At 30.8% G+C, this 13,757-nt stretch overlaps 3 protein-coding genes across 3 annotated transcripts; 2 read left to right on the top strand and 1 right to left on the bottom strand.

Moving 5' to 3' along the window:
* Nucleotides 1-711: 711 nt before the first annotated feature.
* On the top strand, nt 712-1,269 carry LOC123904213. Its single transcript, XM_045953900.1, has one exon. The coding sequence runs from the start codon at nt 712-714 to the stop codon at nt 1,267-1,269; it is 558 nt and encodes a 185-aa protein (XP_045809856.1).
* Nucleotides 1,270-2,276: 1,007 nt separating this feature from the next.
* LOC123907728 (WEB family protein At3g51220-like) lies at nt 2,277-3,678 on the top strand. Its single transcript, XM_045958097.1, has 2 exons — nt 2,277-2,555; nt 3,022-3,678. Exons 1-2 carry the CDS (start codon nt 2,412-2,414, stop codon nt 3,526-3,528), a joined length of 651 nt encoding a protein of 216 aa, XP_045814053.1. The 5' UTR covers nt 2,277-2,411; the 3' UTR covers nt 3,529-3,678.
* Nucleotides 3,679-4,390: 712 nt separating this feature from the next.
* Nucleotides 4,391-6,740, bottom strand: LOC123907727 (transcription initiation factor TFIID subunit 14b-like). Its single transcript, XM_045958096.1, has 6 exons — nt 6,455-6,740; nt 6,234-6,322; nt 5,901-6,122; nt 5,621-5,808; nt 5,392-5,513; nt 4,391-4,787 (listed from the first exon to the last, which is right to left on the bottom strand). The coding sequence occupies exons 1-6, from the start codon at nt 6,578-6,580 to the stop codon at nt 4,698-4,700; spliced, it is 837 nt and encodes a 278-aa protein (XP_045814052.1). The 5' UTR covers nt 6,581-6,740; the 3' UTR covers nt 4,391-4,697.
* Between the last annotated feature and the right edge of the window lie 7,017 nt (nt 6,741-13,757).

Genomic DNA, 13,757 nt, shown 5'->3' with positions numbered 1-13,757 from the left:
TGGATTTCAGATGGGTCAATCATTCCAACACCACCAAATTTGCATGAGGAACTAGCAAATATGACTATATTTGACATCTTTATAGGCAATGAAAAAAGGTGGAATGCCCCTTTAATTCAAGACCTAGTGGATGACAATACCGCAACAAAAATTCTCAAAACTCCTCTTCTTGCGTCGGTTCAGAATGATCGGATTATTTGGAGATATGAGAAGAATGGTATTTATTCTGTTAAAAGTGCTTATCGTTACTGCGTTGTGGATGCTATTGATACTTCTCACCTACAAGTTTCGGGACACTAGAATTTAATCTGGACGATAAAATCTCCACCTAAATTAAGGAATTTTCTTTGGAGGTTATGTCGTAACTGTGTTCCAACTAGAGTTCGCCTTAACGCAAAAGGGGTTAATTGTCCAAATTCTTGTGTGCTATGTGATGATGGCTTAGAAGACAGTCACCATGTTTTCTTTTTGTGTAAAAATAGTGAATCTCTGTGGCGGAATGTGGGCTGGTGGAACATGATACAACAACACATTAATAATAATGCCGAAATTACTGGTACAATTTTTTCTGTGTTGCAGGTTCTTGGAACAGCTGAACGCTCTCTCTTTGCAGCGTTGTTATGGAGTATATGGCAGCAACAGAATAATAAAATATGGAAGAATCATAGTGAAGCACTACATGTGGTGTGTGACTGAGCAAGAAACTTAATCATGGAGTGGAATGTAGCACAGGAACAACAACAACGACGACGAACCGTTCCGCAACAACAACATGTTGACTCGGTATGGTTAAAACCACCTGCAGGAAGATATAAGTGTAATGTTGATGCTTCTTTCTCTGCAAGGCGCAATAGGACAGGGATTGGTATTTGTATCCGAGACGATCAAGGGAGTTTTGTCCTTGCAAAAACTGAATGGTTTTCCCCCATTCTCGATGTCGACACCGGAGAAGCGGTAGGTTTGCTCCATGCTTTGAAGTGGATCCAAGAGTTGCAATTGGAGAATGTAGACTTTGAACTTGACTCTAAGAATGTTGTTGCAAAGTTTCATAGCAAAGCAAGAGATATTTCTGGGTTAGGAGATGTCATTAAAGATTGTCAATATATTCATACCTCTCATTTTAGAAACTCTCGGGTTGAGTTTGTTAGGAGACAAGCCAATGAGACCGCTCATATATTAGTAAATGTGGCATCATCTCTAGCTAGTTTCCATATTTTCATTGATGTACCCTCTTATATCGATTTTATTATTGCTAATGAAATGTCATGAGTTTCCTTTGGTCAAAAAAAATTGGTTATAAAGCAAATGATTTAATTTTTAAACAGCATTGGTTATAACTTTTTTTAAACTGTTCAATCACTCGTCATAGACAATTATAAAACTGTTTTAGAACCAAACATAAGAAAATGACATTATGCTGTAATTTGATTGTATGCACTGTAAACAAAAATTTATACTGTTGGTACATAACATAATATAATTTAATCTCTAAACTAATGTGATACTATTTTTATTATTAGAAAAGGAAAAATAATGAATTCAATAAACATTAGATTATTAATTTCTTTTAGCAATTCAACATTATGTTTCAACAAATGTAATAAAATTCTTTATTGTAAAAATTTACAAGTAGGTCTAACTAGAGTGAGTTGGACAAATGACTACTTTATTGAAAATTTCTCAACGCACCTCAACATTTCTCCTGCACTCCCTAACGCACCTAAAAAAATTCGGAAAATACGTTCCGAACTGTTTTTTAGTGTAAAATTTACACTATAAAAAATTCGGAAAACGTTTTCCGAATTTTTTGGGAAGTGGGGGAGAAAGTGGGTGGGTGCGTTGAGAAATTTTCTACTTTATTTAATTACCAATTTGGACAAAGTACCGGATACAAAAAAATAAAAATTCTCCTTAAGTACAAGAAAAACCCCATTTTAAATATCTTTCTAAAAGTTTACATGCATAATAATAGAACTCATAATAAGTGATTAATTACTAGTATAGAATCTATTATTTGATAGGAGACAAGTCTTAATCAATGCTGCAAAATAGTGCTTTCAAAAATCTCGATTTGAAATAGATTGAACTAACTAAATTATCAAGACACTCTAACTAACATGTCAACTTCAATTAACGAAATACTAGTGAAGTGGACGCAAAGAAAAAAAAGTTTCTTTTCAAGTTAACCAATTATTACACCAACAATACTCATTACTAAGAACCTTAGTACTATATAGTTCACATATTTGTTACTTGTATTAAATGGGGCTCTTTCTGTGGTGCTTAATTTTGTCTTCAAATATATTCACTCATACACGTTTTGCCATTAATTGATTTAATTCTATCATAGTTTTAATTTGTTGTGTTTGGATTTTAAGTAAAGTTTGGTACTATTTAGCTCATAGCATAACATGGATAGAGAAGAAGGTGGAACATTGATCATGGGACGTGCAGAGATTGACACTGGAGCTCCATTCAAGTCAGTTAAGGAAGCTGTTCTTTTGTTTGGAGAAAGAGTCTTAGCTGGAGAAATTTATGCCAACAAGCTCAAAGAGGTTCTTTCTCTTTACATTCTCATTTTATTGCTACTAACGAACTAGTTTGACTCAACTGGTTAATAAATTTCAGTTTGCATCGAATCGATCAGAAGTATTGAATTCGAACCCTGACGCGTATAATCACTAGTTAAACTTTACATACATATAAGTTCATCGTCATGTAGTTCATAAGATTGCAAGTGACACAAAATTTACTTTTTTAAACAATGATATTTTAAAATAATTTTGAAATTGAATTTTTTATAGGTCACATGTCTTCCATCGATTAATTAATTCAATCCGCTAAATTGGTTTCGAACACATTTGATTGAAGATTCTCAATTTATGTATCGTTCAATAATTTTGTTAATTTTACAATCGACAATTTCAATGACTAAACTGTTGATTCAATGAGGTTTGAAATTGAAGAGGGTGCATAAATTCTGATTAATTTTCTTGTGATTATACATGTGCAATGATTAAGATGCAAAATGAAGAAAATGAAAGAGAGAGTGCACAATCCAAAACTGGAGCATTAGCATCTGAGCTAGAAGAAACAAAGCAAAAACTTGAAGGAACAAAAGAAGAAGCTAACTTCCTAGCTCAATGCATCAAATCCCTCAAAAAGGAACTAGACCAAACAAAGAAAGAGTTGGAAGAGACAAAGGCAAGAGAATTGAAGTTGCTACAACGATGCGCTATTCCAGAGACAACCGAAGACATCAAGTTCATAGCAAATGCAACCAACAAGGATATCAAAACACAAACCAATAACAACGACGATGATGATAACGAGGAAACAATCCAAAAAAGAAGATATGTGAAATTTGCTAGCCCTCATGTATTAGCTCATGTTATTCCTAATAAAGATGAGTTACTTGTGAGACCTAATTCAATCAAGAAAGGTAAGAAAAAGACAATGATGCCTTTGATAGGATGGCTTTTCTCTAAAAAGAAGGGAAGCCATGAAGTTGACTCTCCAAAAGCTTAAGGAGTGTTACTACATTAATAATTCCATGTTATTACTTTTCCTTATTTTCCTTGCCAAGTTCTTGTTTTGGTAGTGAAACAATGTAGGAAGAGTTTCCTTCTCTCGATAGAGTTATTGAAGAGAAAGTGAATAAACAGTGACTTTGTGCAAGCGTATACTGTATATATTATGTAGTATACAGTGCTTATACTATAATATACCTTACCACTTGAATATTTTATTTTTACATCTTGTTAACACAGAAGAAAATTTTGTTTTGGATAATAACGTATAGGGTTCAATTGATTTCTGATCGTTGCGTATGAAAAAATATTTATTGAAAGAGATCAATCTTTTAAATGGAAGGAGGAACCCAACGAACAAACACCAACACTTTAGGGGCACGCTGCATGAAATCCACCGTTTGACCAACCTGTGCATACTCCTTCGTTAGCCTACGAAAACAAGACCAAGAGTAGCAAGATCGAACAACATTCTCATCACGAGGTTCCTTATTTCTCCATGTCAATATGTAGTGACAAACCATATCCCAAAAAGCATTACACTCAACATCAAGACCATCAATCACACTTGTTCAAAAAGACCATCAATCACATTAAGATAGATGTTAAGAACAATCCACTTATGAAGATTAGCACCGAAAAATCGACTACACATATCAGCTGGAACATAATCTATCCAAGCTGCAATGGCCAGAGGGAAATCCTCATAACATGAATAATGCCATGACACACTACACTCTTTGTATATGTAACTTCATACAAAAACATATCAATAACACTAGTCATTAATACTGTGTCAATTTAAGCATAAAAGTTATTAACACAATGGTTAATAAATAGAAATCTAAGTTCGGCTTAGATGATAAAAAATATGTATATTTAGATAGAAATCTAAGTCTAAGATAAAATACTTAAACTTCACATAGTACTGTTAATACAAATATCTATCACTGATTCACCATGTAAAAGTTTCAGCATAAACGCCAAGTACCACGTCTCTTTTAAAATTCCAAACTACTGGCTTCTACAGATGGAAATATATTCAAAACAATCTAGCAGGAAGATGATGTGTATATATACACACAACTATTCATGACTAATCTTTCCAAGTTTAACCCTACAGGGAAATCCCCAAAAAAATACTTTCGAGATAAAAATCATGTACATTCATAAGTCATAACCAGAAGGTTGTTTTGCCGGAGGTAATCCTTCCAACAAATTCAATTGTCTTCGCAGCTTAACAATGTGAGCTTGCACCTAACACATTGCAAACATAGTTATTAGTTAGCACAGAAGTTCACAATATGTTTAAAAGACTTTAAATAGTTCAAGTACTACAAGACTAACAAATTATTTTCACTATTAAGAAAGAGAAATCCACAACATGTGCACAAAAGGAGCATTTAATTTAGTGCTCACTATATACATCCAAACTAGTGCAAAACAAATAAAACATTCGGCGAAAAAAAAAGAATTACTCCATTAAGTTTCACCATTCAATAAAAGCCTCCTAGACTACAGACAAGAAGAATGTGGACAAATACAAAAACAACGAATTACTCCATTAAGTTTCACCATCCAATAAAGGCCTCCTAAACTACAAACAAGAATGCAGACAAATACAATACGCATATCGTTTGTGAAAAGATGATCTTGATTAATTGCACACTAGGAATGAATCAAGGAATTGAATTGATTGTATTTATATTCAAAATGTAGTCCCCATAACTAGATATAATGTCACTTTACGGAAGAAAAAGTAAAACCTAACATGTAATGAAATAAATGCCGCTAACAATTTTCTAGTCATGAAACAGCGTATTCAAATAGAAAATGCATGATAGAGCAAAGCAACCAGAACCTGTTGGCGGGCTGATGCTAGTTTTAAGAGCTCATCAGCTTCTGAGAAGTTCAAGAACCACTGGCTTAGTGGATGGTCTTTGGTGTCACCTCTCTCGTTGTCATTCCTAGAATCAATTGGCACTGCAGAAACCAACACAATGGGATTATAAAGAATAGCTTTTGAAAGGTGAAATGTAATAGTAGTAATAATAACAATAAAAATCAGAAGATCATTGGAAGAAATGTACCCGGGCTTGGTAAATTCAAACCAGCCGGAAGCCTAGGAACAACAACAGCAGGATCATTCTGCACGCGTGCGAGAAAACTCTCAGAAGGTTCAGGAAAAACAACCTCATTGTAAGACTCAATGACAACAGGCCTCTTCGTAGTCTGCGGGCCAGATTCATCTTCAGGATACAATTTCAAATGGTGATACCTATAAAAACAAACAAAAGTCATTCAAAAAAGTGCAACCTCAAAGTAACGAGCGAAAAACGAATGCACTAGAGGAAGCAAAAAGAAGCTCACAAATCCAACTGTTTTTCACAGACATCACTGTGGAAAAAGAGGCTGATAGCTATCTCAAATTCACCCCAACCACATTCTGATACTTCAAAAGGCGGTGATTCAACAACTCTTGTTGGGTTGTTGAAACTAGGATGCAACTGAAACACAACCCTCTTAACCACCGCGGTAAGATCTTCATTAGAAGCTCCGCGTACATAAACCGTCCACTTATGAGATTGAGACCTAATAGCATTCAATTCAGTGATTAATTAAATTATAATTACAATTGCAACAAAATCTAAAATCAATAACCATAACCAATAAAACTAAGCAAAAATAAAAATCAGAACTTACTCACTAGCCTTCCTACCCAGATAAAATGCAATAGTCCCATAAACTATAGGGAGACAAATTTCAACATCTTTAACCCTCTTGTTGACATTCTGAACCAAAAATTCAATTTTTATCAGTAACCCAACAAAGCAAAATAACAAAAAAGCAAAGGGAAAATACAGGCACAATTAGGGTTGAATTTTTTTTGTATGATTGAAGCTAAAAACACATAAAGGTGTTACCTTTTTGTCACTATCTTCAGAGGGTAATGAAATTTTGAGACGAGAAGGTTTAATAGCAGAAGAACCATCATCTGATGGGTTTTCAGCTTGTTGTTTCTTGAGTGGTAACGTTTGAGAGTGAGACATTTGGTTGATTTCAGAAATTGAGAAATTTGAGAATTTGGGGTTTAGGGTTTTAGGGAGAAATTGGGCGCACTAATTTTATGTGTTGATTTTGATGATACTGATACAGACAGTGCAAGAGGATAATGCTTTCGCGTTTTTTTGTTCTTATTCTTCGGTGGTTGTTCATTTTTTTTTTTTTTTTTTTTGTATTATTGCATTTTCTTAAGATTAAAAAGAAAAAATCTTCCTGACCAAAAAAAAAAAATAAAAAGAAAAAATCTTAAATTAATGTGATGCACTTTATGTCCAGCGTGGCAGAGGCTGCCACTGTGCCAAAATGGAAGACTAATGCTATGTTTTGTAAAATATTGCCCAAAAGTCGATAAATTAGCTTGTAACGAATAAATTTAAGCTCATTTTAATAAGTTCATATTTTTAGCTTATAGTTTATCTATCTTTGTCATCTTACTTAAAAAAATTAAATATTTATTAAATATATATTTTTTTATGTCATTTCATACTTATAAACTAGTTTATTCGTTATCCACTATTTTTTGCCAAACAAAGTCTTATAGCTAATAACGAATAATCTAGCTGATTTTTTATTTTTTTTTACAATAATCTAGCTAATTTAGTTTATACTAAACATTTTTTTTATCACACTATAAATTCAAAATTTAACCGGAGAGTCTAATGCTCATTCCCTTGAAGTTCATACTTATAAGAAAAGAGGGAGAAAAAGGATTTAAATAAAATTTGAAAACCATATAAATATATGGTGTCTTTATTCATTTGTGTCAAAAATGTATATTTCTCTTCGGTATAATAGTGTTTTCTTTGGAGTATTTGTGTCAAAAAAGCAGTGTTGTTACATGTGTATTATTTACATAATTTAATTTGATCATATTTTTTATTAATGTATACAAACAGATGTTATTTTGTTCAATTTATCTCGACGAATATTTTAAAAAAATAAACCATTCATAATTTCTTAAAATATATAACTAATGATGAAAGTTGTAAATTAACATGTGTGCGGTGATCAAAAGTGACAAATAAAAAGAAATTGAGGGAGTGATAATTCCGTTATTACACGCTAAAAGTGACTTAAATTCTGTATAAAAAAAAAGTGACTTAAATTCAAGGAAGATTTAGAGGACATTTTGATTATTTTTAAGCTTAGAATAAGAGAATTTCATAATTTTAAAGAGTTGGTTTGTGCTAGAAGAAAGGTTTTACTATACATTTGGTCCCTTACGTTTATTTTAGGTTTCAATTTGGTCTCTTACGTTTAAAAAATATCAATTTGGTCCCTTACGTTTATTTTAGGTTTCAAGTTAGTCATTTCTGTCAATTTTGTCACATGTGGCAGTCAATTTGCATATGTGGACTGACACGTGGCACTTGGACACGCTGACACGTTTACTCTTCAAACGGTGTTAGTGACAAAACTAACGGAAAGGACTAACTTGAAACCTAAAATAAATGTAAGGGACCAAATTAGTACTTTTTAAACGTAAGGGACCAGATTAAAACCTAAAATAAACGTATGAGACCAAATGTGTAGTTAAGCCTAGAAGATTTCTGTTCATTACAGCCTCTACAGCAAGATTTATGCATCGATCAAGTGGCACCAAGAATGGGGTGGCAGGCTCAAATGTCAAAATTAAGCGGTCAAAAAAACTGTTGCTGAAATGGCAGAAAACTGCGCATGATGCGCAAGAAAGTGGATTATGATGCGCAAATGGCAGTGACACTTCTGCCACTTGCACATGATGCGCAGGAAACCGAGCATGATGTGCAAAAACTGGTAGTTGATCTATATAAGAGCTGTTCTTGCACCAGGAAAAAGGTTACGAACTTTGGGACCAAAATTGAAGATTGGAGCTCAATTGATGTGGATTCAAGCAAGGAACAGAGGGTTGAAACACTACAAAACCTCTTGTCATGAAGATTTCATTTCTTCTTCTTCATGTAATTTCTACTTTTAATATGAATTTCTAGATTCTTAGATTGAATTTTTATGGGATTCTTATTGTAATTTGTTTGAACCATGTGAACTTAACTCTTTATGAATAGATTATGATATAATTTTAATCAATTATTCTTTCCGGTTAATGCTTCAGGGTCGACCCAAGGGTAAAGCAGACCAAGCCCTAGTTTTAGGCCCCCAAAAAATATATTTTTTTATAGAGGATATAGGCCCCAAAAATAATTATACGTGTAAACTACTCGAGTATATGTATATTTAGGCCTCCAATTTTGTCAGCGAGGCCCCGTAGCCCAGTTGGTCGTGCGCTTTGTAAGTATCTTTCATGGGACACGAGTTTGAGTCCTAGTGAGGCCTGCCTTTTTTTTTTTTTTTTTTTTTTCTTTTCCTAGTTTTCTTCTCCTTTCACTGTTTTTACTGCATCAAATTTGTTAGTGGGAGGAAGCTTCTTTTTTTTTCTTTTTTTTCTTTCTTTTTCCAGGTTTTACTCCTACGCTTGGTGTTGTTTTCCACCTTTCTTTTCACAGTTTTTTATAATGTTCTTCAGAAAAATACTCTTAAGCTTTAACTTATATAACCAATACATTTTAAAATAATATAAAAAATGAAACAAATAAATTAAATTAAAATGAATAAAACAAATATAATTCAATAAAAATCATATTTTTTATTTTGTTCATATTATAGAAGTATTTTTTTAATAGTATATTTTATTTTTATTACAAATAAAATCGATATATTTTTTATTTTTTTACAAAAAAAATCTTATTTAATTTTTTGTAAATATAATTTTTACCTTTTATTTTTTGTTTACAATGTTGGTAATAAGAATCGAACCTAGGACCTCATGCATATCACCTAAATCCTTCACCACTAAACTTAATCTAGTGGCTTATTTTACGTTTTTATTTCTTACAATATTTTTTACTTAAAAAATACACATTTTCCTGTTAGGCCTCATATTAATTTTTGCTTTAGGCCCCACATTGTGTTGGGCCGGCCCCGATGCTTCATATAATTTGACGAAATGATACGATGAACTTAATAGTTGATTTATCATGAGAATGAAAATTAGCTATTGACCTGGGAATGATTGAACAATTGATGATCACTTTAGAAATTTAGGTTTATTGATTGTGATTTAGGAATCAATGCTTGTGAAAACCTCACTTAAACACAAATTCACCCAAGAGATTGAGGAGTTGTGATTAAGTGAGAGGATTATTATCCAAGAGATTAGGAATAATCATTTTATTGATTCAATCTTGAAACTAGTTGAGTAATTCATGAGTATATAATATGATTCACCAAACAAATTACTATGAAATGAACCGAAGAGATTTAATCGTCCGCCAATTGTTCGATAAAATTTCAATATTCGTTTTCAACAAATTCTTATGAACAAAACCCCCCAAATATTCTTTTATTTTCATTTAAGCATTGATTTAATTGTTTTGGTTCAAAGATAAAGACAATCATCGTGGACACGATATCTTAATTGCTACTTGACGATAATTGTATACTTACAATTTATCTATCAAAGAGTATTTTTTAAAAACAGTGGTATAATCAAGACGACTTTAATTGTGTAAATAATTTACACAAATACTACTAAGAATTTAAAAACATTTTTTTAAAAATTGTGTATCAGTATTACACACCTTAAATATTTAAATTTAAATGTTATTATCAGTTTTAAAATTTTTTTTAGCTCTTTCACGTGCTTCTTCCGTCCCATATTATAAGAAAAAAAAATTATTTTTTTATGTCCAAAATTATAAGCAAGAAAAACCAACTTTTATCATTTTCAAGGTAAACTTTTACTTAATTTACTCTCTCTCTTCTTTTCCTCATAATCAATAACCAATAAAAATTCTTTTTACATATTTCCATGAAACTTATTTCAACAAAAACACAAAAAGTAATCTTGAAATCATCATATTTTACTTTTCTTAATAAGCGTGAAAATATTTTTTTGGTTATATTATTATGAAACGGAGAGAGTATGTTCCAAGACATTTGTTTGCAAGACTCAAAATTTCAACTTTTTGAGAGCAAAAGACTCAAAAATTTATGCTTAAATTTAATTTTTATTAGTTTTTTACTATTATAAATTAATTACTAGTACTACATAATACTAGTACTCCTATTCTTCCTTGTTTTGAAACTCTGATAATAATATACTAGTAGTAGTACAATACTAAAAAATCGTGCATCCAATTGATTGATATAATGTCAGTATTTTATTTTCTAATCAATGTCAGTATGATTTGTTGATTGATAAATAAATAGTACCAAAATCCTAATAATGAGTTACAGATTGAAATAGACAATTATTATATCAAGGAAAATTATAAATTAATTATATGAGAGACGATGCAATGTAAATTATGCAATGCACTATGCACCCAAGGATGATGTCTGGAGATGGAACTTTCACCTCAATAAAATGTCTGAATCTGATATCTGACTGGACTTTTCAATGTTTTCAACAATCTCAAAAGGAATCGCCAGAAGCCCAGAAGGTGTTGTTGCATGAAAAACAAATTCAAAATATGCTAACATATAGACAATATAGAGTGCTTCATGTGTGATAAAATATAAACAAAATTTATTTTTCTTAGGTTTATTATACCGTATAATTAATGTATTTTATCTATATTTATCTAATTTATATTGGAAAATGCTAAATAATATTCCCAGAGCACTGTTTAAGGATATAAATATGAAAGTTTTATCTTATGCATTCACTGCTTCAAGATGTAAAATGTTATTTTCCATCATTAATATATATATATATATATATATATATATGGGGAGAGATCAAATTACACCGGTGTAACATTTGAGTAATGTTACACCGCTCAATAACGCTTTAATTAATATATATATATATATATACTAAAAAAAGAAGTAAGTTTTGTTTACATTTTATTACGGAGAAATACTTTTACAATATAAAAAAAGTACAAGTTAAAAAAATGTAAATAAAAACTTCACACTCGAGTGTGTAAGAACATTGCATATGATATGTAGGAATCAGAGTTCGAATTCTGGTACTCCAATCTCACACTATTCATCTTAGGTGAAATTGTAGTCACTAGAATACTTGATAAATAAAAAAGTTTAATGAATTAAATATATAAATTTCAAAGATAAATTTTAAATCTTTGCTTCTCTAATATACTCCCCATGTCCTTAGAGATCACATGTTAGTAAGTCGATCAAAGGTTTGTTTGTTATAGATTTTTTAAAAATAGGTTCTTATAGTGTTATATAATTTTGTACAAAAAAACTTTTTAAAAAAGCTTCAAATGAAAATTTGGTTTGAATTGTTATTCTTAAAATGTTATTTTAAGTATTTGGTCATTTTATTGAAACTTTTTTTGGATATCAAAATTTCGAAAAATCACTTAATTTTAAAGCTATTTCAAATAGATTTTCATAAAAATCATTTTTGAAATACAACTTTTTGAAAAAATTGTGATTTTGACTATGTTTTGAACTTTTGATCTTCAATAATGTGTGTTTATGTTATATGATATCAAAAGTGTTTCAATTTAGAAAAAACGAATATAAAAAACTTGTAATATTTTAAAAATCAGTTTTAGAAAATTGATTTTAAAAAATACAAAAAAAAAATCAATTTTTTTAAAGCTGAAACAAACAAGCCCAAAAACAAATTTAATTGAAAAATGGAATCTCAAGTACTGCTCTGCACCAGCAGTTAGGGGTATGCATGACTCAATCATCTAACTGAAAACTTGTCTTGTATAATATGCACAATTCGTTTTTACCATTAGAATTATTGAATATTCAACTGTGATAAGTTATAATTTACTAATTCAATGGTACTTGTGCGTTGTGCAAATGATTTACTTGTATACATCGTATATTCGTATGTGTTGATAAGTTAACAAGTTTATAATGGTATTTTTATCCATAATTTTTTTCTCGTTGAATTGATTCTTTCTCATTTTATTTTTGTAGAAATAAGAATTTAATTTCTCGTTATAGGTTTTCTCAATAGTCATGAGTTTGGTTATGTCTCCCCTTATGTTTTGTTATTTTCTCTATTTTTTTATTAAAATTCACTTAGGGTGTGTTTGGGAGTTTTTTTTTTAGGGAAGAAAGTTAAAAATAGAAGAAGATAAAGTGGAAAGAATGAAGGGTTTTGGGAGAGGAGGGCTTTTGTGAGGTTTTTTCTTTCTTTTTTCATAATACAAAATTTCTTCAATTTGGGGAAACTTAAAAATTGTATTGGAAGGAAGATTTTGATAAATTATTCAAATACAATTTATGATTATTTTTTTTAGGTTCACAAATTCAATTTATGTTTTTTTTGACAAAAAATTCAATTTATGTTGTTATAATACTTTCAATACTAAAAATATGTTAATCATAAGTATTCATTTATATATATTCTCTACAATAACACAAAAGGTTAAAGATTTATTTGCTTTTTTCCCCACTACATATAGATGATTGTTTTGTTGTTGGGTGTCAAATGTCAATAGAGTTGGAATCTTCATCTTCATTAGTGATACATAATGATATTTTTGCACTATTTTTTTTCTCCATAAAAGTTGTGTAATCTTTGTGAATATAATATTGGAGGGATAGCGCGGAAACAACAATATGGAACAATTATTTAGGACTATAAGTAAAGGAAATACATCATTTCCATTTTAAATTTTAATGTTTTAGGTTATTTATATTGAATATTTAACTAATTTGTAATCTATGGGAATTCAAACGATATTTTGCTTGCCGAGCTTAGTGTTAGAAATAATATAAAACCATTGATATGACTCTATCCTAATACCTTAAGGTTTTGGGATAATCGGTTATTTGACATGGTATCAGAGCCTCTATGACTAAGTGGTTTAGAGTTCGATCCCCGCTCCCCTCACTTTCTAATTAAAAAGTGGAATTTAAGCATATGGTAGGTGATCCTATGTATTATCCACGCTTCAAGCCCAAGTAAGCTCTTGTGTGAGGTGGCGTGTTAGAAATAATATAAAATCATTGATATGACTATATCCTAACACCTTAAGATTTTGGGATAATCGATTATTTGACACTTAGTGCTATATATCACGACTTGAATTTGGCTAAAGACTTAGCGCTATACCGATTCTTCTAACGTTTATGGATTTCTTGACGAAATTGGGTGCTTCTTCTAACGTTGATTTGCTGATCCATATT

The sequence above is a fragment of the Trifolium pratense genome, linkage group LG2 (assembly GCF_020283565.1).
Source record: "Trifolium pratense cultivar HEN17-A07 linkage group LG2, ARS_RC_1.1, whole genome shotgun sequence".
Lineage (NCBI taxonomy): Eukaryota > Viridiplantae > Streptophyta > Magnoliopsida > Fabales > Fabaceae > Trifolium > Trifolium pratense.
This window is presented reverse-complemented; position numbering and strand designations above follow the sequence as displayed.

Bases quoted from the DNA above. Each gene is read 5' to 3' on its own strand.
- LOC123904213 (XM_045953900.1), top strand. From the start codon at position 712: ATGGAGTGGAATGTAGCACAGGAACAACAACAACGACGACGAACCGTT.
- LOC123907728 (XM_045958097.1), top strand. From the start codon at position 2,412: ATGGATAGAGAAGAAGGTGGAACATTGATCATGGGACGTGCAGAGATT. The intron at 2,556-3,021 runs GTTCTTTCTCTT...GCAATGATTAAG, and splicing joins ATGCCAACAAGCTCAAAGAG to ATGCAAAATGAAGAAAATGA.
- LOC123907727 (XM_045958096.1), bottom strand. From the start codon at position 6,580: ATGTCTCACTCTCAAACGTTACCACTCAAGAAACAACAAGCTGAAAAC. The intron at 6,323-6,454 runs GTAACACCTTTA...TTTTTGGTTCAG, and splicing joins CTGAAGATAGTGACAAAAAG to AATGTCAACAAGAGGGTTAA. The intron at 5,514-5,620 runs GTACATTTCTTC...TGGTTTCTGCAG, and splicing joins TTTGAATTTACCAAGCCCGG to TGCCAATTGATTCTAGGAAT.